This window comes from Phragmites australis, chromosome 21 (genome assembly GCF_958298935.1).
Source record: "Phragmites australis chromosome 21, lpPhrAust1.1, whole genome shotgun sequence".
Taxonomy (NCBI): domain Eukaryota; kingdom Viridiplantae; phylum Streptophyta; class Magnoliopsida; order Poales; family Poaceae; genus Phragmites; species Phragmites australis.
Genome location: NC_084941.1, coordinates 3,588,437 through 3,610,832, shown reverse-complemented (window position 1 = coordinate 3,610,832; position 22,396 = coordinate 3,588,437). Strand labels below are relative to the sequence as shown.

The window sequence follows — 22,396 nt, the reverse complement described above, 5'->3', positions numbered from 1 at the left end:
AACCACAGGGGCAAAATCTTGAAGACATTGTTGTAAAAAGAACACAAGATTTTTTGAGAAATTGCAGTTTGTGAATAATTTCATAAAGAGGAGGTAATGGATCCTTAGTATGTCTGCTCAGTTTTCCCTTCTAATATGGCATATGGTCACCAAAAAGGTGTTTTGTTTTTTAGAATAGCCACTTGAGAGGAAAAATGACACAAAATTGAACACAGTACACCAGGAAGCCAGTATTTCAGAATTCTATATGAGTAGAACCTATAAAAAACAATGGTTGCGGCCAAGCTTGTGGCAGCATCTGCAGCTTAAATTATTCAGCTATATTATAAGACTTGAGCTAATCAGATAATAAATACGAATGTCTAAGGTAATTCCACTGACAGAACAAGTCGTATATGGTTTCCATGTGACACAATCATGCATACAGCCTGGAGACATGAAAAACTGAAGGAAGAACTAATCATATCACACAAATCATGGCAGCATGCATGATGTACCAAATTTGACGGTTTTCAAGTTCGGCAAAACATCTTAGGTGAATCTCCTAGGCTCACATGGCACAGATGCACGTTTTGGTTAGATGAATCCCGAGTTTGAACCTTCGGTTGCAAAGTGCTTGAGTTCTTAAGCTTTGGAGCTAAAATGAGGATTTAGGTGAGATTTGAGTTAGGAATCGTGTTGCTAAGTTGGTGAGTGAGTTCTAAACTCTATGAACTATCTCAAACATGTTCCTTTTTATTTGGAGAGGCTCGCAAATCAAATCGACCGAGATTTCCCCCTCGAAGCAACCTCTCTGGACAACCCGGATAATCTGGATTGACCCGGATACTCCGAGTAAACTTGGAGAAATCTCATTGAATTGTCCTCGGGAACTATAGTGATTTAGGGTGCAATTTGAGTCTAGAATCCTTTGTATAGTGTATATCCATATTTTGGTGAAATAGATTTAGCATGTGAATCAAATCAATCGACAAAAATCATCGAGAGGTTTAAGTCTGCCTCACCCGGATACTCCGGGTGCCGCCCGGAGGATCCGGGTAGTTCGTGGTGCTTTTAACCGAGCACCTTACCCGGAGCCTCACCCGAATAGTCCGCTCAACCAAGATAGTTCAAGTTAAACCCGAAGGGTCCAGGTAAATTCAATTTAGATTTAGCCGAGAACCCCACTTGGATCCTCACCTAGAGTTTCCAGCCTCCTGTTACTTTTCTGGTGTTGTTTAGATTGCAAGTTTCGTTATTCCTCCGTATGTCTTACACCTTTAGCTTATTGTTATGCATATTGTAGCATATATTGTTCATTTTATTCATACTCATCATTGCATATGTTCTTCTTTAGTGAACGAAGAACCAGAGCATATTGCAACCGTGGTGGAAGACGACGCCAGTTTGCTGGAGTTTTGCGAGTGTTACGCGAGTAGCATAAAGTAAACACCTGAGCAGCAAGGCAAGCATCTAAGCATATTTCTCTCAATACTTTGGATCTCGTATGATATGATGTGATAAATATGTTTTAAGTATGTTATGCATGAGTTCGAGTCGATACCGGGTTTATGATGGGTAAAACCTATGTTGATGCACTAATTCTCCTATCTTGAATAATTGTTGATTCGTATCTTTGTAGCCTAGGTTTAATATGATGTTGTCTAACTTAAAATATTATTCGTGATGCTTAGCAAGTGCTTAGGTCCTCGGTAGAAGTGGAGCGATGAAATATTTCATTGTTCGTAAGTATAGGTTTTAATTACTTGTACAATGATCATAATAATGGGTTGATGGTGACAGTTGGATGAGTGAGGTGGATGAGGCGAGATGTGGGCTGTGTTAGAGGTTTTTGTCCTGCCTGAATGTGGAGTTCTCCTGGGTAGGTCGGGAGAGAGACCTAGACACCGTAGACGGCTTGTATCGTTTAAGCACCGATCATTATTGCAGTTGCCTTTAGCACTTTTCATGCTTACTACATATTGTATATGAGAACGATAAGTCGATTACCTTTGTAGCTGTGTCTTTTTAGTATGCGGGTCGATGGTGTCCGGTATGAGGCCGGTTGGGGTATCCAGTTTTCTTCGGGAGTAGTTTTGGATGACCCACGCACCTATCAGCCCATGATCAAACGGTCGGAGCTTAGTGGAAAATGTTGACATGAGTACCCTTTGTATAGACATGTGTGGTCATGCAAGCCCTATGGATCCTCAAGTCATGTAGGTAAAGGAGTACCCTTGCAGGGTGTAAAAACATTTCAAAATATCACGCTCTCGGTCATGAGCATGCTTTTGTCCATTTGCAGCAGTCGTAGAGTTACGAATATGGTTTGGTATGGTTGAAATATTAAGATGGTTCGTCATAGATGTTACTACTATGATTCCTTTTATATTATGTTCAGTTGATGTTTATGGGCTAGTTTGTTACTTTTATCAAGTATAGATGCTCACATATGTTTATGTCAAATTTACTTTCGCATATGAATTTACTTAACTATGTGGCCGTATTCTTGCTAATATCTCAATGCATAATCCTTGAAGTTGGGCTATTTATAAATGCTCATTATAGATTAAGTCTTACGAGTACCTTCGTACTCAGCTGCTCTACAGGTTTTGCAGGTGATGAGGAGTTTTTTTTCTACTTCACGTCTACTGATGCGAGTGGCGAGAATGAGTAGTGCATCCTACTCTTAGAGGTCGCGCGTTCGGGGTGAAGTCTAAGGGCATATGGCTTCATCCATCTTTTGCTATCTTTAGCTTTTGTTTTCGCTGCATAGTTTCTTTTTTTGTTAGGAGTTGAGCAGATTTTAGTCTCCTCCTAGCTCTCTTTTGCTGTAAATTGTACTAACTTGGTGCATGCTTAAGAACTTGTAATATAATGTTAATTACTCACTCTTTCTTAAACTTTGCTATGATGTTCCATGTTAGAAAGTCATGTGTTCCGATCTTAGATACAAAACACGTTCTGGGACTACCGAAGAGGTATTCTGATTAATCGTTGAAGTCGTGATTAAGAAATGACTGACTTAATGATTAATTAGAATACTGTTTGGATGGTTCCTCACACTCTTCCCGCCCCTCCCTCCCTCCCCGTGCCCCGATCATCACCGCGTCTGGCGCCGTTCTTCGACCGTTTCCTCCCCACCTTGGCCAAATCTCACATGTGGGTGGTCAGATATGCCCCTTTGGCAGTCAGATCCGCCCCGTTGTGGGGTGAGCCGACCTCCAATTTGCAAGGCGTTGCCTCGTCCGCGAGCTTCAGGTCGGGCGTGGACAAATGATCCGGCGGGCACATCCAGCTTGTTGTTGTTCCTTGGGCGGTCCACCCTCCGCGTCGTGCAGTGGCCTGCAGATGTGGAGATCCAGCTATGCTGGCGGCTAACTATCCATCTGGTATTCCTGGTCAGTTTGGGTCGGTGGCATCTTGGTAGTGGTTAGCGACGGTTGTTGCTGCCGTGGTGTGTCATCGCGGTGGCCGGGCTAGAGGTGGTGGTTGTCCGTGTTGCTTTTGGTCGGCTGCTGGTCGTCTATGGCCCTAGTGCGCCATACTCCATCTCTCGCTGGTGGGTGCTGACCCCTAGTGCTCCTTGCAGTGGTCGACCGCTATTGAAGACTACGTTGGTTCTACCCTGACGGTCATGTTATGCGTCGTTGCGGGCTAGGGTTTCACCCACGGTCATCTCTTCTTGACGGATGCTTTGTGCTCTAGTGCCGCTGGTTGATCTCTTGCTTTGGTTTGGTCGTTCCGTCGTGCCTCTAGCTTCAGGGGTTGTGTTGTGGAAGGAGGAACTAAGGGTGAGAGCCCTGACAGGCTCCATGCCTTGTCGACGATAGTGACGCTCGTCGGCGTCATAACCTCCCTGGAGGCATCGTGACGAAGCTTCCGCTGGGATCTCTCCGGATGAAAATCTTGTTCGGCTTCCCAGACGAGCGACAGTAATTCATTCACCCCTATTTTCCTGGAGGCGTCATTTCAGAGAATCCCTTTGTTATTTGGTGCTACAATTAGCAGCACTCCTTGCAGGGTATACCATCCTCCATTGATATTTCTGCCCCTTCGTTCTCCTGGTCAATGGGGCTCCCTACACCTTTTGGCGCTTCGTGGCAGTAGCTATGTTCCGATGTCCCAGACCCCATCTTTGAGCTTGCGGTTTGGCGTGAGAGCCACTGATCGAATTGGGTAGTCAGGCGTGGGAGCAGGGCTTCGCCTATTGAGTTGTCACGTTGTCCTGGTCGAGATGCTAGCAGGGTATAGTTGCTTGCAAGGTAGCATTGTTTGATGTGGATGCTATTTGTTGTGTGGTTGCTGGGTTGTAGCTACTTTCTGTACATTCGTCGTCCGGTTGTTATGTAGGGTTTGGGGTTTCTTTCTTTCTACTTTGTCTTGCGCGTGAGCTGGACTCTACGAGATGTATTGCAGTGCTTATTTAGATTTTTAGACTCAGTTTATCTTATAAACTAGATCATTCTTTCTACTTAATACAATAACATATCGTTCTCGTACGTATTCGAGAAAAAAAAACCAATAACTATCCAAAATACCACTTACATGACACGACTCAAAAATGTACGAGCGATGACCAAGGTTCAAAAAACTGTCGGTAACCGCTCAAAAATCACGGTTACCGACCTTCTCGGTCTGGTCCGGTTTCAGAAACCGAACGGTAACCGAAATTTGAATTCAAAAAATTTGAAAAAAATAAAAAAATTCAAACAAAATCTTAAAAAAAAACTAGACACAATTCTAAGACCTTCTGTGAAAAAATGTTTCAAAAATAATGTCGTTTGCATCATATTCTATAGGGAGAAAGTTTGAAAAAAATGAAAAAAAATTGCCGCATGCGGCTCAGTTATTAACTCACGTTAAGGAAAAGTGTAACATGCAAACACATATTTTTCTTGTATAAAACGTATTTTAAGAGAATCTTTAAAATTGATTTCACTTTATTTAGAGTTTTATTAAATTCTCTATGATTTTTACAAAGTTCACAAGCATAAAGTGAATATGTTAAGAAACAGCACTGTAATTAACTTTTTCATGTCTACTATTATTTTTTCTACGTAAATAATAGTATAAATAAGCTAATGAAAGTGGTTTCACTAATTTTTGAGGTGTGATGGGTCAGTTATGAATTAATCTAGTCGCAATACATTTACACAATCATGCATGTTACAATAACTAATTCATGAGTTCATGTATTTTTAAAAGATATAGGATCATGTAAGAAGACTAACAAAATTAGTTTCATGATTTTTGGATTAGCAAAGAGTAAACTATGCATTTAACTTGGTTTAACAAATAAAATTTCTCACAGAAAATTTTGAACTTTTTTATGAGTATAAATACTTTTATCATGTAGATCATGTTACAAGGAAGCCAACAAAATTTGTTTCACTTGATTTGAAGCTCGGATGAATTAGTTATTGATTTTACAAGATTGAGCCCTTTTTTAGGTTTTTTGTTAAACTGCGCTGAAATTCGATAAAACCGCTCGATAAATCGAGAAAACCAAGCGGTTACCAACCCAAACCGCTCGGTAACCGACCAAATCAAAAATGCGAGAAAATCGCTCGGTAACCGACCCAAACCACTCGGTAACCGACCAAAACCGAGCGGTTACCGAGAGGGCAAAAACACGATTTGTTCGCAAAAATTCAAATTTTGCCAAATAAATTTTCTTCGAATCTTTTTGAATTTTTGACCGGTAACCGAGGTTACCGCGAGATTTTGGTTACCGCCGGAGCTCGGTAACCGAGCTCCGATCGATAACGTGAACCTTGGCGACGACGCACCACTTGGCTATCCAAAAGATCACGGCGCGAACAACGATGAGAATCATGTCCTTGGTACTTTAGTTTTTCGTTGTTCTTTTCCTTTGTTTCTTCTTCTTTTCATAGGGGCGTATTATTCAGACGCCGCAAACGAACTGGAGAGCACAGCTCACATCATGCAGACGTCACACGGCACTCTCCCAGGAGGTGATTTCTAGCATAGCGGGTTGGACACAACAGTTATGTCTCGTTTAATTGGGCCATGGTCCAAAGCCATCTGCGCCCATCCAGACAAGGAACTGCTGATTTCCTCCACGAAAAAAAAGACAAGGAACTGCTGATCCAACACTTCCAATTTTCGTACGATTAGAGGCAGAACTATGCAGACGAATCAAAATGAAGACAAGGTGCAGTTTCTGAACAGGATATCAGGTTGTACTCTGTTTTACTTCTCAGAATGTCTTACAATGTTGAGTCAGCATAACTATACATATTTGCAGAGCGAGAAGTCATCACTTGTAACTTCCCGATACAACAAAGAAGCAAGGGTGAAGCTATAGGGGAATCAAAAGAATGGCAATACAACACAGAAGGAACATAAAAGGCACCTTCTTTGCTACAAGGGAAAAAAAAGAAACATATATCGCTGACGATTTTACAAGAGAACCGGTGCTTCGGAACCACCTGGCAGATACACAGCACGTCGTTAGGAATTTTTCAGAGGTTAGCGTAAACATCGTCAGTTGCAGGTAATGAATGAAGTGTTTGGCACCTTCAGCTAGCATGTAATTCATGTGAAGGTGATTATCCTGTCTGAAATTCTTGTGCGGCACAGAGGGCACTCTGAACAGGCAAGCGAGCAAGGCTTGCATACTGTAAAGGAGAACCATGCAGTTTGCAAAAAAAGAAATATCAGCTAATTCAGCACATGAACACAATTCGTCAACTTAGGAGGCAGTTGCTTACAGCAAAAATGCCGGCAAGGAAGCAATACTGCAGCAGTTGAAGATTCGAAACATACTTTGCAGACATGTGAATTTACATCTTTATCGCTCAAGGGGTCAGTATCCTTTTCCTTCATCTCTAGAATTTTAGCCTGCACGCAGAAGAATTTATTAGATTCACAGGTGGCACGTATCAGCGATGCAGCAGCAACTGTCACTTGATTTAATCAGTTGAATAGTTGAACCAACAACCTCTTTGTTTTCAGTGATGGGGCAAATCCAACTAGTGTTTCAGACAGATCTACTAGTCTGTATCTGCCAGCATGAACTGTGTGCCACCACTTAGCCTATTTGTGAAGATGTCTCTACCAATTAGAAGCCATCTACCTAGCTAAACTTAGGTTCCATGCAGGCTATACAATTTGGCAATAAGGAGGCTACATTTACTCCCTTCTGTAGACCAAGTTTTGCATATGTTTATTAACTACAAAGGCACCTCTACTGGTCCCACAATCTACTTCCAAAGCAAGCTCTGCATGACGAACTAAGGTTACAGGAAGTTAACAGCATGGACTATGTAACCATTTCAAAAGACTACTATAATATGAATAAACAAATGCATATACCTTCAGACGAACAAGAAGTGGTTCAAACTCCGGACTTCTATGTTCTTCTGCAGTCAATGACTTCACAGTATCATCTGAAACTTGTTTCTCAATTAGAGCAAAATTCTTGTCACCTTTGTTTTCCTTTGTGCCATTAGTTATATCAGCTAGGTTCACTGTTCGATCATCAACATTCAAATCAGATATGCCCAAAGCCCCTCTCTTCAACTTAGCAACAAGAACCCACATGCCCGCTAGATCATTTTCTAAAGATAGTTCCTTTTTCTTTGCCTCGTCAAACTTTGTCTTGTACTCCTCTTCGAGATGCTCCTTCTCTGCCAAAGCAGCTTCCAAAGCAGCCTCCCTCTGTCTTCTGGCCTGTAGCTCCATCTTCATATCCTCTAAATCGAGACTCCAAGTCCCAACCTCTTCCCTGCCCCTACGGTTTGTGCAGCCCTTTCTACCATGAACCCTTGGATGTGCCATCTCCTGAGCAATTAATAACTCCTTTGCCTGCTTCGCATTTTGTATGGATAGTTTTGTAACTTCTTCAGCTAAATTCTTAAGTTCAACAGCAGCGGAAGATGCCAATTCTTTTGCATATGCAGTTTCCTCACTTAATTTGTGGTTCTGATTGACCAAGTTACAATGTTCCTCAATAACTTTCAGATGCTCGTATTTCAGATTTTCACTTTCAGCTTCCTGTCAAAGCGCATCCATCAGCAAAGTTGGTTGGCTTGAATGATGAATCGCTCATAAGACAAGCATAAAACAGTAATTACTTGCACACAATCATCTAATGAACACGTATACAATTTTTATCAACTACACTTACAGCAAAAATGCAGCACGAAATTTGGCAAAAGGTCAAGCAATGTTCTAAAGGTCAGGAAACCAAATCATTCCATAAATCATAGGCATTCTATATTGAAGAGTATGCCATAAACATTGTACAGATAGATATACTGCACAAGGGACTAAGGGAGTGAAATATACAAAATGAATGAAACTACAAAAAGGGATCACTGAAATGCTTTGAAGAGAATCTCCCTGAGATATATTGGCTACTGAGGATGGTTGTCACCCAGCCAACCTGGGTTTGATTCTCACCTCCTACATATTAATGCTAGGGTAGACGTCTCTCCCCCTAGTCGAGTTATTTAAAATGCTTGGGAGAAATTGAGATGAAAAGAACACAGGCAACAAAAGGATCAGTAAAAGAACCTTGGACTGAAGTTTATATTTCAGATCAATAATCTCCTGCTGTGTGCATTGCTCAGGGGATATGTCGACTTTTACTGAGAGTTGCTGCTCAAGGCGGAGAACTTTTTCTTGTAAATCATTGATTTCCACATTCTGCAATTAATAGAACTTTTGTATTAAAGTTTTGCCAACTTACAGACATTTTAAACTGAAAATAATAAATGGAGAGGGAGAACCTTCAGTTGTAGCTGCTCCTGAAGGACACGATTATCAGCTGATTTTAACTGTCCCATAAAAAACACAAACTCTTAGACTTATTTTAGAAAGGAAAAAGCATTTTTGGGGTAATTTAGTTTGATGAAAATCGCAGTGGAAGTTTAAGAAGATCACCTCCAACTCAAAAGTCTTCTCACTGCATTGAGCTGTCAGTTTTGCAATAGTCTGTTTACACAAAACTAAACATGTTACTATTGAAGCAACAAAAAAGTGCAGAAACTATTAAGAGGTGCATCCATATACTGGACAGATCACCTGCTGCATATCCACCATGGAAGCATTAGCAACTGATGCCTCACCACTTGCCATGATTTGTTGTTCCAGAGCTCGCATGTGCCTTCTCTTTTGCTGGATCTCACGCTCTAAATTCTCAATCTGTTATAAAGTATATGGACATTAATGACAAATGATACTACAAGTATCAGAATAGAATGCAGAACCAAGCTATGTGGAATATTATTTTGCCTGCCATGCATGTGAGCAGAAAAGGCTAATTCTCATGCTTTATATCAGCTCGCTACTTCCAAGTTTTGCAACCTTTGCTATTTGTTCAGTTGGTACTTTCTTTCCAGAAGTAAATCGTATTGTGCCATTAATAACGACTGCTTCTTCAAATGGAACAAGATTGGACACTGAGCAAAAGGTAAAAACGAAAAGTGCTATAGAGTAAGGGGAATACTTGGTCCTTTGTCCCTTCAGGGTCATCTATTGATTGTTCGATTAGTCTTTTCAGCGAACTTGTACCAAATGCAACCTCCCCAGCAAGCATCTTAACTTGCTCGATCAGTAGATCCATTTGATCTGATGCCGTGAATCCTGCCTGATATGCCAAGCACAGTTAATTATAACCAATAATAATTCACAAATTAGCCTGCTCACAGTAGAATAAAATCCAATAATAATTCATAAATAGTGTTCTGCCTACTCAATGTCTCTCATGAAAGCATATACAGTTGAAAGGCGCGGCCAAGTTTTAATAGAGGCTACTGGATATGGACCATATGGTCCATCAGCCAGCACAGAACAAATTTGTAACGAAAGAAGGTGCATATGGAGCAGGTATTTGTTCATAATTTTTAAATAACAACCATGTGATGTATATTAAAAATTAAGTAGTCAGAGTTGAAAAATAGGTAAGTCTCTTTCACTTAGGAATTGTCTCTCAAGAGTTGAGTCAAGTTGGCCTATAAAAGGGATACCATTGTATCAAACTATCAATTGTTAACTAAACAAGAATGAATTGATGTCTCTCCCAAAAGTTCTCTTCATCTCAATCTAGAGTCTAGCTCCTTTCAGAATCCCAATCCCCTTCAAGCCATGCCATATGCCCCCCCCCCCCTACTGCACAGTGGTTATCCCGCCCCGTTATGAACTACTAACGTGAGTCAAGAAACGTCCAATTTGTAGTCTGGACGATGGAGATATCATCCTCGGAATAGAGAGCTGCGAAAAAGGAAACCGTAACCGACTCGAACTCGAATCCGATTCGTGTTCCGCTTGGACTCCACCTCAACCAGCCGCCCCTAGCCCTATAAATGAGTTGCACACCCTCTCCTACCCCTATTCCACGCCACCAAGCCCAATAACAATGGAGAACACCTTACGAATAAGAATATTTCATTTCAAATCAGCAGAATGAGCAGGTGACCGACCTGCATTGAATCTGATGCCGAACCAGTAACCGAAGAATGCTCCCCACTGGCAGATCTTAAATGACTGATCTCATCCAATGGGTCTGTCAAAGCAGATGATGGAGAGTCTTTTGTGGTGCCTTCGTTTTGAACAAGTGTAGAACTATCTTGCGAAGTGCTTAACTTCTGAAATATACATAATTGATTCATGTTGCCTGTTAAAAAAACATGAGTAACAACAGAAACATAAAGGTAAAATATATACAAATGCACAGTTGTTCAATAATGACCACTTACATCTTCCTCATTGACAGAATTGTGTCGCTGATGACTATCTGTCAAGGCAGGAATATTGTTCTTGGTGGAAACAAGTATTAACTTGGTCAAGCGTTGTATCCTGCTCATTAGAGCAGCTTTTGCTTCCTCTTCCTCCTCCAGACGAGACTGCATCTTTACCTGCCCCTCCTCCAACTAAAGAAAAGAAAGAAGTATGTTTCAAGCATTTATCAACTTACCAACGCAAAAAATATTCTATAGGTATCCTTAAAGAGTTGAGTCAATTTTCAAGGAGCACAGAACAACATAACTACAGCTTTATTCCGCAGTTCTATCCACAGTAATCGAATGGAACAGACCTTCTGACGTAAAATCATAATTTCTTCCTGACTAGCACCGCCAATCATTCCTCTCCGTAGCTGGTCGAGTTCTTGCTTTAGAGAGGATATTTCTCTCTGATACTTCTTGATCAAAGACTTCTCATCAATCATCTGGTCAGTAAAAATCATTATATATGTTAGTTCATTCTCTAGAATTATGGCATAGGAAATGAGTTTTGTATGCCTAAAACATTTACCCGGTTACGAGAGGCGTAAATTTCAACACGCTTTGCTCTGCTTGCAAATTTCAGTGTGTTATGTGTTTCTTCCATGTTACTTGATGCTGGAGTAATTGTGCAAATTAGCTGCATGAAAAAAAAAAAGATAGTGTATCAGCTGACAAGTTCAGAAATAGATTTCAATGGTTCACTTCAATGCCTCAACTTGAACAATGGAGTGAGTTCCAAAAGGACTCCAAGAGACAAACAAAAGGTTAACACTTACTGAGACATGACCATGGCCACTCAATGATGACTGCAGCAGACGAGTCAACTTAGAATCACGGTAGGGTATATGTGTTGCCCTCCCTTCACTGAGCTTGCCGATAACCTTTGAATTGAACAAATATTCCAGTCAATAGAAGTAGTAAATGGTTTTTAGATTAAGAATAACCCCCCTCCCCCTAAAAAAAAGGAAATACTGTTGATAAGGTTTTTTTGGTCAGGCATGACATTTCTTTTTTTTTGCATAGAATCAAGCCAAGCATATTATATTGCAATATATTCAAACTGCAATAACAAACTACTACCAACACAACAAGCGTCTACCAGATAATGTCCATCACAATGTAAGGTTTCATTTTGGTATAAGTTGTTACAAGACAGGGTCAACTTCTCAAGAAGCTGAGCTTAAGGTATTGATGATATAACAGCAATCCTGAGTTGTCACGGGCAACTGGCAGCGAGAACTTACTGTTCCAAGAGTTAAAAGACTCTTGTTGATATATGACCCTTCCTTTCTTCGTATCCCTGTAGTCTCTGTCTTAGAGCTCTCAGAGCCTGCTAGATCAATCAAATTCTACAAAAATACAAAATGATAAAAAAAAAAAAGTGGGAAGATTAGAAAGCCGGAGCAAGTGGGAAGTAGAAACACGATGTTGCTTATAAGAAAAACAACATACGAGCTGTGAGTACATGACCCCGTCATACTCATCACTATGGGAACTGCTTTCAATCATCTGAAGAAGACCACAAAAATACCATTGAGTCAAATAAAGGTATACAGCATACCACAAATGTGTTTAAGAAATATGATACGGGTGAATCCAGGGACCCAGAAATAGTAACAATATAAACAAGAACAAAAGGGAAACATTTTGCAGAACAGCATTAATCATTAAATGCTGAAGGGATTTATGAACTCACCATTGTGAAAATAGTATGACTTCGGCTGCTAAATAAGTTGAAGTTGTTAGAACCAACATGCCGATGTTCTGTCATGTTAAGTAGCATTAGTATCGATACCACAAAATGACTAAAGTCATTCCAGTTTTTGGTATGACTAAAATTACATCATAAGTTTCGGATAAACGAATACAAGTTTCATGTAGTTAAAATCATTGGAGTCCTGAATTATCAAAAAGATTTAGTTGACCAGATTAATGATAACAAGTATGAAAAAGCGTAACTCATGAGTGGTTAATTTCATACAGTGATGATTGAGAATCTAACAAAGCAGCACAAGAAACAGGTTATGTTTAAGCATATACTTCTGTCACAAAATTGACAAAATTTTAGGCTTTCAAAGTAAAATAATTGTGTTTTTCCAAGCATACCCAGTATTAACCATACTGTTATGGGCGGGCGTTTTAGTGTTGTGTATAGGCGCAGAGCAAGGAAATCTGCGGCTGATACAGCCACATGAGATAAGTTTAAGAAATCAATACTTTCCTTAGCTGTTATTTATATAGTTAGCTTGAGAGCTTCCTTAGTTTTTTCCCTTCCATAAATAATGTAGGGCAATTTGTTAGGTATCATCGCAAAAATCGCAATAGTTGAAAAATACTATCAGTGTGAGGATAGGCCCATATGTCATCCTCACAGCCGATGGTATTTTCCAATATAGACACTTTTGTAATGGTATCCACCTAATTTTGCCAATAATGTAAGTGCCTATATATAAAGGCAGTCAGATTGAGTTAAAAGGGAAGCGAGAATCTATAAAAGAAAGTACTTTGCCCTAAATCAGATCAGAGCCAGCCAAACAAAAAGAGTTATGTTCATCTCAGCGATCTTACCCTGGTTGATCCTTGGCTGTCACAACACATACATTGTGGTTGGGAACAGAGTATGAGAGTAGTCATGGTTGACAATATATTAAGACAGGAATTAATAAGGGATACTGTAACTGTGTAATCCTAAATAACTTGTGTGTGAAGTGCTAGAACTTGGATTTTAACATGATATCTAAACAAAAGCTATCATAGAAAATCAAGGACCAAAAACCAACCAGAGAAGAAAATCATATGCTTCACACTCAGACTACAAATTTAGAGAAAACATAAGTTGAATGACTAATAGCACATGCCTCATTAAAACAACACATTTCTGGTGCCCACGGAAACCAATAAGTGGACAGGTTGATAAAAATGTTGGAAGAAACAGTAAAAAGAATGAAACAGGAAGTATCAGACTATCTTATGAGATAATACCCAAGACTTATTGTCACCTCTAACGACCACAACAAGAAGAATTGTCTTCAGTAAACACGACATAGCGTAAAACATGCCCCCAGAAATCTGGTGCTAGTAACATACTAATAACGGGGAAAGCAATAATGTAATCACCTTCGCCAGCTGCAATAAAAGAAAGAGCATGTCCTGGAGACAAAACAACTTCTTCTTTTATTCCTTCTACATAGGTTCCCTACAGAGAGAAAAAAAAAGGGCAGTTATTAGGTAAGCTCATACGCAAAATAGTCACTGCAACGATAAAGCTATATTCGCACATACTATGGGTAGTAAATGAATAAGAAACAACTTAGGAAGGTTACATATGAAAATATTGTTTTATTCAGTGATTAAGACAAATAAAATCATATCATGTTAATCACTCTCAGAACCAAATGGCTCTCAACAGAAATAGTGAACTTGTTGACTTGACAATTTCATTAACCATGCAAGGCAAAATTGCATCCAGGCATTAATTCTGGGGCAAAGACTTAGATACATTATGCGCAAGTAATAACACAAATCAGATCATTCATTTTCATAGCTTGCAACTAAAACACTCTGTTAGAACTATTAGTCAGTTAATTATATCATGCTAATACAACAAAATCCAGGGGCGATAATTGGTCAGAACAAAATCAATAGAAGAATGCACCAAAGATATGAGTATATGACTAACAATTCAGGAAGAGATGTGAAACAGACAGGAATTAACAGCATAGATTCAACAGCATGTCATAAGAGAGTCCAAAAGTTGTCAAGATTTAAACCTGTGCATCCTCCCTCACACGCAAATTTTGGCCAGTAGGATCAAGTAGATCATTTATCACCTGCAATGAGATATACATATTGAATATATCCATATAGTACATGTAACTTTCCAATAGAATATGACATCCAAAATTTTTCTTAGGCCTCCAAGAAATGAAAAGGAGACTCAAATTTTTTAATATGCCCATAGATTATAGTAGCACTTGGCCAGTATTTGTACATCATAGGAGTTACTATTGGAACAGGTATAAATTCTGCATAACTAGATATATTTGTGGCCAGCAAAACAAAAAAGGATATATAACTACACAAAGTGGGTGCGCATTCCGGGTAGCTTTATCAAGCAAGAACCCTTTTTGTGAAGGGCCAATCAAGATAAAAATATAAGGTGAGTTAAGGAAAGCTGTTGTCAACTAAACAAATAAAGTAAGAACAAATGCATGCCTTGCAAGAAATTTATGAAAATGAAACATTTCTCAAACTGGATGAGGTAGTATACCTCATTATAGATTTCAAGATATGACACACGGAGCAAAAATTCCCTTCCAGGAGTCTGTCGATAAAGATAGGAAAAGCAAGGGTTAAAGTTAAGTGATAAACAGAGTAGATGATGAGATATGGGATAGCATTGAGCATAAAAGAGCACCCGGTACAGTTGACAAAACAGTAAGATTTACAAGAAACTGGGACGTATTGAACTTTATGACCACAACTTCTGGGAGATGTCAGTCTTCCCACTCAGGCTCTCAAATGAGCACCCCCCCCCCCAGGTTGAATAAGAACTAAGCAAGGGTTGTCTCTTGCATAAAACCAACAACCAGTAAACTCTCCTAAATTCAGAATGTTGCAGGCAGCTAGTTTTCCAAAAAAAAAAAAGGCACCACACAATTAAACAGACCAATAGTTGAAGGTCTAGCAATGGAGATTATTCGGCTACAAGAAAACACACGCCTAAGTTGCATAAACATGGCTTGCTTCTGTAATACACAGTGTTCTAAACAATGTCGTTCGGTATTATCGATACACTCACAGGATTGCCACGAGTGACCAAGAGGACATCAGTGCAGATTTAGGAGGTATTAGGAGGTATTCTTTATTGACTAGAAGCCAAAGTAAAGTGTTCCTCCATTTAAACATTTAAGAAATATATATGTGAAACAAAAACTCTATGAGTCGAAAAAATCATAAAAGTATGATTTTTTAATATTATGTAACTAAAGTATTTACTGTCATACATCTTGGATCATGCTGAAGACATCCTTGATGGCTAGTGGAATTATTCCAGGACAATTATGGTCACCCTGCAAAAGATCAGCAAAAATAAATGGATCAGTATAATTAAATAAATATTGATCCTGCCTTCGGAAATCAAGCAGGAACAAATATTTAACAACAATATCCATGAACATGAACATGTCAACACTCTTAAGTAATAGTTGCTATCACTGGCAGTAACAGTTCTAGAAAATATCTTGAAAGTAGAACTGCATTGGAAGGAATGTGCTAGAAGGAGGATTCAGGACCTCAGCTGGAACCTGGATAAACTAACCACAGGCTCGTATAGGTACAGCTTTCCTAGGAAAATATCTTGTTAATTATTCCAACAGATTTTGGATATAAGAACTTACGTGCATTGTGTGGGTCTTCCCACTGCTTGTGACACCATACGCAAAAACTGTCCCTACAGGTTAGTGCAAAGGAAATACAATTACTTTGATAAGTTAACAGTTCAATATAGAAGGTAAAACATAAGTTCTATAAGAAATAAATGCCAGTGCTGCAATCAAGGGTAGAAAATGAATGTAGTTAGGAATATACTGTACGCCATCAGTTCATCATGATGAGAGTAATATTACGCGTGGACATGATTCTAAAACTCATCATAGAAAATGTGTTCAGTTTAATAGGCCAAAGTGGCATAACATCATAAAAAATGTGTAAGATGATCTGAATAAGCCAAAAGTGACATACCATTTATGCCTTCCATAGCACCTTTCACTACAGGACGGGCTGCAACATCATAAACAGCCTCAGTGGTCGTCGAAGGCCCAAAAACTCTATCTACAAAAAATAAACAAGGGAAAAACGGCCATTAATTATCAAATAGATGCCAGGTTGATATAACAGATGAAGAAAATATAAACAGTGCAACGTGTCGTGGACTCGGATCAGATTGATTGATTGTGATCAGGAACATAAATTACAATGAACCGAAAACATCAGAGCAAATGTTTAGTAACAGATGCAGGAAGTAGCAATTGAACTTATCCAAAATACTGCTATCAATTCCACTATGACAGTTTTTTTTATCTCCTTTTATTCAGCTCATGCATAAACCTTCCATTTGTGAAGATTGCACCTCAAGGCCTCAGGCCCATCCATCTCCCGCAGTTCATGTTAGCGGAGAATCACAGAGCCATAGAAGAGCACATAAAGCCTTGTGGATTCTTACCAATTTGTTATGCATCTTGCCAGTGAACCACAAGTTTTTGCAAAAAGATATATCTGTAGCACCTTCCAACTCGATTTTGAAGGTTTCTACAGCCCAGAAGGTGACCTTACCTGTTAGAGTCAGCCCAGTAGGTCGGTTGCACTGTAGCAACCGTAGGACGGTTGCTATGCCTATATATTGGGCTGCACCCCCCCCTCCCCTCCGGTTAATAGTAAGAGAAAAGCTTTAGAGCCTCAGTACATCTTTGGATGAGTTTCAATCCAATTAGAGGCTAGCAGCCATAGGCTTTTGGGTGTTTGAATAAACATCAGAAGCTGCTGATAACGAGAAAACTCCTATATCTTAGATACTGTTAGCAGTTATAGGCTTTTGGGTGTTTTTAACTAACAGTGTGTGCTCGCGTGTGTGTTCATATGACCCATCTCTCGCAGGATCAAATCCACCAGTACCTAAAGACTACTGCAGAGTGCAAAACTTTCTGTATACCTATGAGCATACTTCCTAAAAGAAACTATGATTGCAGAAGCACCAATTTCCATACTAGCACATCAACAGGACCTTGAAAGTTTGAACTGCAACTATGTCCGCATGATGCCACAAATCAGTGTATCAGACTTTTGAGAAATTTTGGGGATCTGCAGTACCTACTTTGGCATATCCACATCTCAAGGGAAAATGCACCTTTGCCTGTGAATAATATTCGTTATGGGTTCATACCTACACATTCTAGTAAGCAAAAGAAGGATCCGACCAACCCCATCTGAGTCCAATGCTTTCTAAGTTATGTGCAACTTTGAAGAATGACTTCTTTGGGACGAATTTTAAAACCAACAGTCATTACTCATATGTGCAGTTGTAGTGCTGACTCAAATACTCAATTCATGTTGACATTGATCAGGAAATATACTCCAGACTATTCACTGTACTCAACACTAGTTAAATTAAGTCACAGTCAACAAAGATAAGGTCAAAGTATCGATATACAAATGATGTTCCTTTGCAAGCAAAAAATTAGGACAACGTCCTACTGTCCTAGTTCACCATGAAAACAACATACGTGCATCTCATCTATGAACAGAACTTTCTGACATGGATGAGTTTATACTTCAAATGATGCATACTACATTAGTAAATGACACAGAGAGAGTTGAACCATTTTTCTTATTGATAGTGTGCATGCATGCAGTACCGACAACAATTTTGCATGCACCACAAACTGCTATCTATGATCTTAATCAGCCTGACAATTTTATAGGTGCCATCTCTTAAATTGTTCCTCAAGATATGAACACAAAAATGCCCCCTTTCCAGCTAGTTTTATGATTACTTCTCCGACCAAGCTTTCAAACACCTACTGGTCCTGAAACAAATTGGGTGGCTGCAGATGAACTAATGCTGCCAACAGAAAGCTTGATTCGTCATCCCAGGGAGTCTGAATAACAGAAACTCGTAGGATACTGTAAAATTAACCAATCAAGAACCAGCAGCAAGCAGTCGTCTACTGTCAGCTTGAAGCGGCAATAAAACAGTGTAAACCTCATCAACAATGACTAGATATTAACTCCAGATTTCCACAGTAACAAGCGTCTTTCAGAATCTCCCAAGAATGCAGACAGGAACCTACATTTTGGTTTTCATCAGCAAGCCCCGTCGAAGCTCCTATGCATTTATGTGTGTCTACGAGCACCAGTTTCAGCAGTGCATCGCATATCCTCATAAATTCATAGTCATGAGCCATATCCATAAGCATGCCATAAACATTGCTTCCAACAAACGAACTAATACATTAAATTGTCCGAGTCCATAATTATTTTTTGAAGCCCCAAATTCACAGTTTCACACAAAGGTCAAGAGTACTATGCCAATGCCTAACTGACCCAAACCGCCCATCCCACAACCTGCATTGCCCAATTGACCGAAGACGGAATTGAAGCAAGGCTACTCACCATAAGCATAAGCCGTCGCCGGGTTATACTCGCACCGCACAAGCCGATCCCCATCCGGATACCACGAGATCTCGTCGCCGCGCTGGAACTCCCGCTCGCTGCAACCACACCAAATCCAGCTCAAAACCACTTCAAGCACTCGCAAACTTTACCCACAGCCCCTCACAAGCAGATCCGCGCAACCCCCTCCGAGATCCCCACCTGAGCGGCCGGAAGCGGATGGTGACGGAGATGCTGTCGCCGGATCGGGAGGTATCCTCGATGACGAGCTCGTCCGCGTCGGGGAACGGCACCGGCTCCGGGGGCAGGGCCACTGCGGAGCTGCCCCGGCGGCCGGGGGTGGTGGACCTCGAGCCCCCACTGCCCCCACCGCCGTAGAAATGGGAGCTGACGGAGCACGGGGACGAGCGCGGGACGAGGCGGCCCGCACTGAGGTAGGAGCTGGAGGAGGACGACGACGACGCGGTGGGAGGGCGCCGGTTCCCCGCCGAGAACGGCGAGCTGCTCCGCCGCGACGACGACGACATCCGCGACGACATCGTGGAACCTTCCTCCACGCGGCGGTGGCGGTGGCGGTGGCCCTGCTGCAGCAGGGGAGGAGCCGAGGACGAGGCGAGCGGAAGGGAAGGTATCGGGAGGTCAGAGGCTTCACATGGCCTGCTCCAAAAGAGGCGAGCGGCCACGGCGTCGCGAGTTTTTAAAGCGACCACAGCGCAGCGCACAGGCGGTGGGAGGCGACACTGTAGTGTTCATCTAAAGCTAGACTTTGTTTTTCCTTAAAAATATATTTAATCTTCCAAAATATAACTGGACATTCAATTTCTAACTTCTAGATATTCTAAAATATATTTAATTTCTTATTATTTATCTCCTGTACTTTTTTAGACATTCAATTTTTAACTTCTAGATATTCTAAAATATATTTAATTTCTTATTATTTATCTCCTGTACTTTTTAAAATTGTTATATACTGTATTATGTGCAGTTACTATAGTACCACAGGGGTTGCGCGAAGGTGGGAACTGCGAAGAACATGTGGTGAGCGCAGCCTCACTGACGCGCGGGGCCATTCTCTCGCGGGGCCCACGCGCCAGGCGCGGCCGGTGGGTCTCGGTAATTTGAATCGGAGGACGGGGTGGGGTGGGGGGCGCGCGTGGTGGGCGGGAATAACTGCGGTGTGTCTAGTTTCTTGCGGAAATTTTAAAATTTTCACAGGGAAAAGTGAAGCGCGGGGCCCGTGGGGTCCAGAAGCCAGTGAAGCGGGAGGCGGCAAGGGGTTGCGGTGAAAAAACGAAAAAGTGGATGGGTAAACCGTAAACACGAGCTCGCCGTGCCGCTGGCCCGCTGCGGCTTTTCAGGGAAACAAGCGATCCTGCCGTTCGTGCTGGTGGCATGCCGCACCAGCTTTCGCTTGGCTTATTTATGGCATTGTTTTATTTGATTAATGTGTTGTGGTTTTCGATGTGGTTTGAAATGTGAATTTGAATTCGTGATAATGACAGAGAGCTGTGCTTATCGGGTACTCTCTCTAGTCAAAATAAATGTCATTTTGTGTCACGTGCAATCAACTGTTTTAAATTTTTAATATAAATTATTTTTTATATATTGAGTTTGGATATTTAAAAATAATACATGTAGATTTATCACAAAAATATTTTTATAATAATATTTTTGTTATTTTTTATCAATATATTATAATAAAAAGTAGTAGTCAAAATTATATTTTAGGAAACATATCAATATCAAAATGATAGTTATTTCAAACAGATGGAGGACTAGATTATTTAAACTGAGAACAAAGACAAGATCACAAGATACAAGTACTAGATTCTTTATACTCCCTCTTATTCAAAATATAAGTTGTTGTGTGCTTTGTCACAAGAATTAAGGAAGAATTAAGATGATCATGTTACCTTCAGTTAATGATATGCTAGTTATTTTAATGCAAGTCTTGTGCACTGTCTTCAATCAATGACAATTAAGTAAGAGTAAAATGGGAAAAACAAGATGAAAATATGCCTCCGCTTCCTTCTTCTACTGTACTCCTTCTTTCCAATGGGGCAGCAGTAGGGGAGGTTTGAGCCCATCCAACCCTCTGGATCCATCGCTGCTCAAAAGTGTAACGATTTATATTTAACAAATAATGAAGAAATCTAAAATAATTTATATTTTGGATCCGAGAAAGTACATAACATATTACATCAGGCCGTCGAACTTGTGTTTAGAGATATTTGGAAGCAGAAATTGTTGGTGCTAGCTTTCTCAATCTAGCTCCATCACGCTCATAGTCACTACTGCTCATAGACTTGTATAGAAAGGCGTTCACTAATTTGTAACAAATAATGAAAAGTATGAGTAGTCAATGGTAAAGGTCAAGGCTACCAAGCCACCCGGTCAGGTTCAATTCTTGTGGGAAAATAATTTTTATTGGGGTCAGTCTATAGCTCTCTCAAACATTTCTTTTCCACCCCACACTCGATTTTCCACCGTCAGATCCAAATCCGATGGCCATGAGATTGTCATCTTCCTCTATTCTTCTTCCTACAACTTCTTTCTCCCCTCGATTTGCTCGCCAACAAGCATCTTCATTGCATGACGCTCTAGCCTGTCCTCCTGCTTCCATCTTTGGTGACGTTGGATCCGTCACCATCTTCCATCTTCGCACTAACTCAGCTTCACTGAGTTATTACCGTAACACTCCCCCCACAGCACTACCCAACCTGTGATCCTCCGCATCCTGTGTCCGCCACGTGTCCTCGCCACCCCACCCTCGTGTTTGTCATCACTGTTGTGCTAGTCTACTTCCTTAGACATCTCTTTAAGCCTTAGAACTAGGGGAGCTCACCGAAGCCCAAAGCCTTGAACCCTAACTACATGAAGACTCACCTAAGAATGAATTGGGATGCACATCAGATGGCCCAAAAATCAAGTAATAGAGGAGTCTAAAATACTTGATCGAGAAATAGGGTTCCTATTTTCATTAAAATAAATCCAAATAACCAAATGGACGAGTTCACATCAGTGGGAGGCAGGGCAAGAAAGCCACCCACACGGGATCGATTCGCTGGTAACAAGGTGGAAACTATGCAATTGAAAATAAAATATGTAAACTCCTGTAATGCCCTAAAATTTTGGAAAGAAATTAGAAGTCGTCGTTTCCGGTTTTTTGGGTATTGAATCGCTCTCGTCGGGAAAGAAAAAAGAGAAGAAAATTGAAGCAAATTGCAGCAGTGTATTTCTTTTAAAATAGAGAAGCTTTAACCAGGAAGTAGGCTGAGCCAACCTAGGCTTGGGCCGGTCAGCCCAACCCCTTCCCCTAGGTCCATGCGCCCTTTTTTTTCTTTTCCTTCCCTCTTCCTCCTCCAACCAGCCAAAGACCCTCCACCCGATCTGTTTTTTTTTTTTTTGCCTCCACCCGGCAGCCCTAGCTTGCCTTCTCCCTTGTGCCGCCCCTCTCCCTCCCCTTGGTGGCGCCCCTGCTCCCTGCTCTGCCC

At 40.7% G+C, this 22,396-nt stretch overlaps 1 protein-coding gene across 2 annotated transcripts; it reads right to left on the bottom strand.

Moving 5' to 3' along the window:
- Positions 1-6,163: 6,163 nt before the first annotated feature.
- LOC133903461 (kinesin-like protein KIN-7K, chloroplastic) lies at positions 6,164-19,590 on the bottom strand. Of its 2 annotated transcripts, none has more exons than XM_062344847.1 (25): positions 19,104-19,590; positions 18,903-19,000; positions 16,476-16,565; positions 16,133-16,185; positions 15,740-15,805; positions 15,004-15,057; positions 14,504-14,563; positions 13,851-13,929; positions 12,430-12,497; positions 12,186-12,242; positions 11,978-12,082; positions 11,510-11,614; positions 11,263-11,370; positions 11,045-11,176; positions 10,707-10,880; positions 10,431-10,595; positions 9,458-9,598; positions 9,034-9,153; positions 8,893-8,943; positions 8,739-8,786; positions 8,524-8,655; positions 7,321-8,001; positions 6,717-6,846; positions 6,523-6,623; positions 6,164-6,434 (listed from the first exon to the last, which is right to left on the bottom strand). In XM_062344847.1, the coding sequence occupies exons 1-24, from the start codon at positions 19,439-19,441 to the stop codon at positions 6,541-6,543; spliced, it is 3,138 nt and encodes a 1,045-aa protein (XP_062200831.1). In that variant the 5' UTR covers positions 19,442-19,590; the 3' UTR covers positions 6,164-6,434; positions 6,523-6,540. The 2 variants fall into 2 exon arrangements, with proteins under 2 accessions (XP_062200831.1, XP_062200832.1); XM_062344848.1 differs by having other exon boundaries at positions 6,772-6,846.
- Between the last annotated feature and the right edge of the window lie 2,806 nt (positions 19,591-22,396).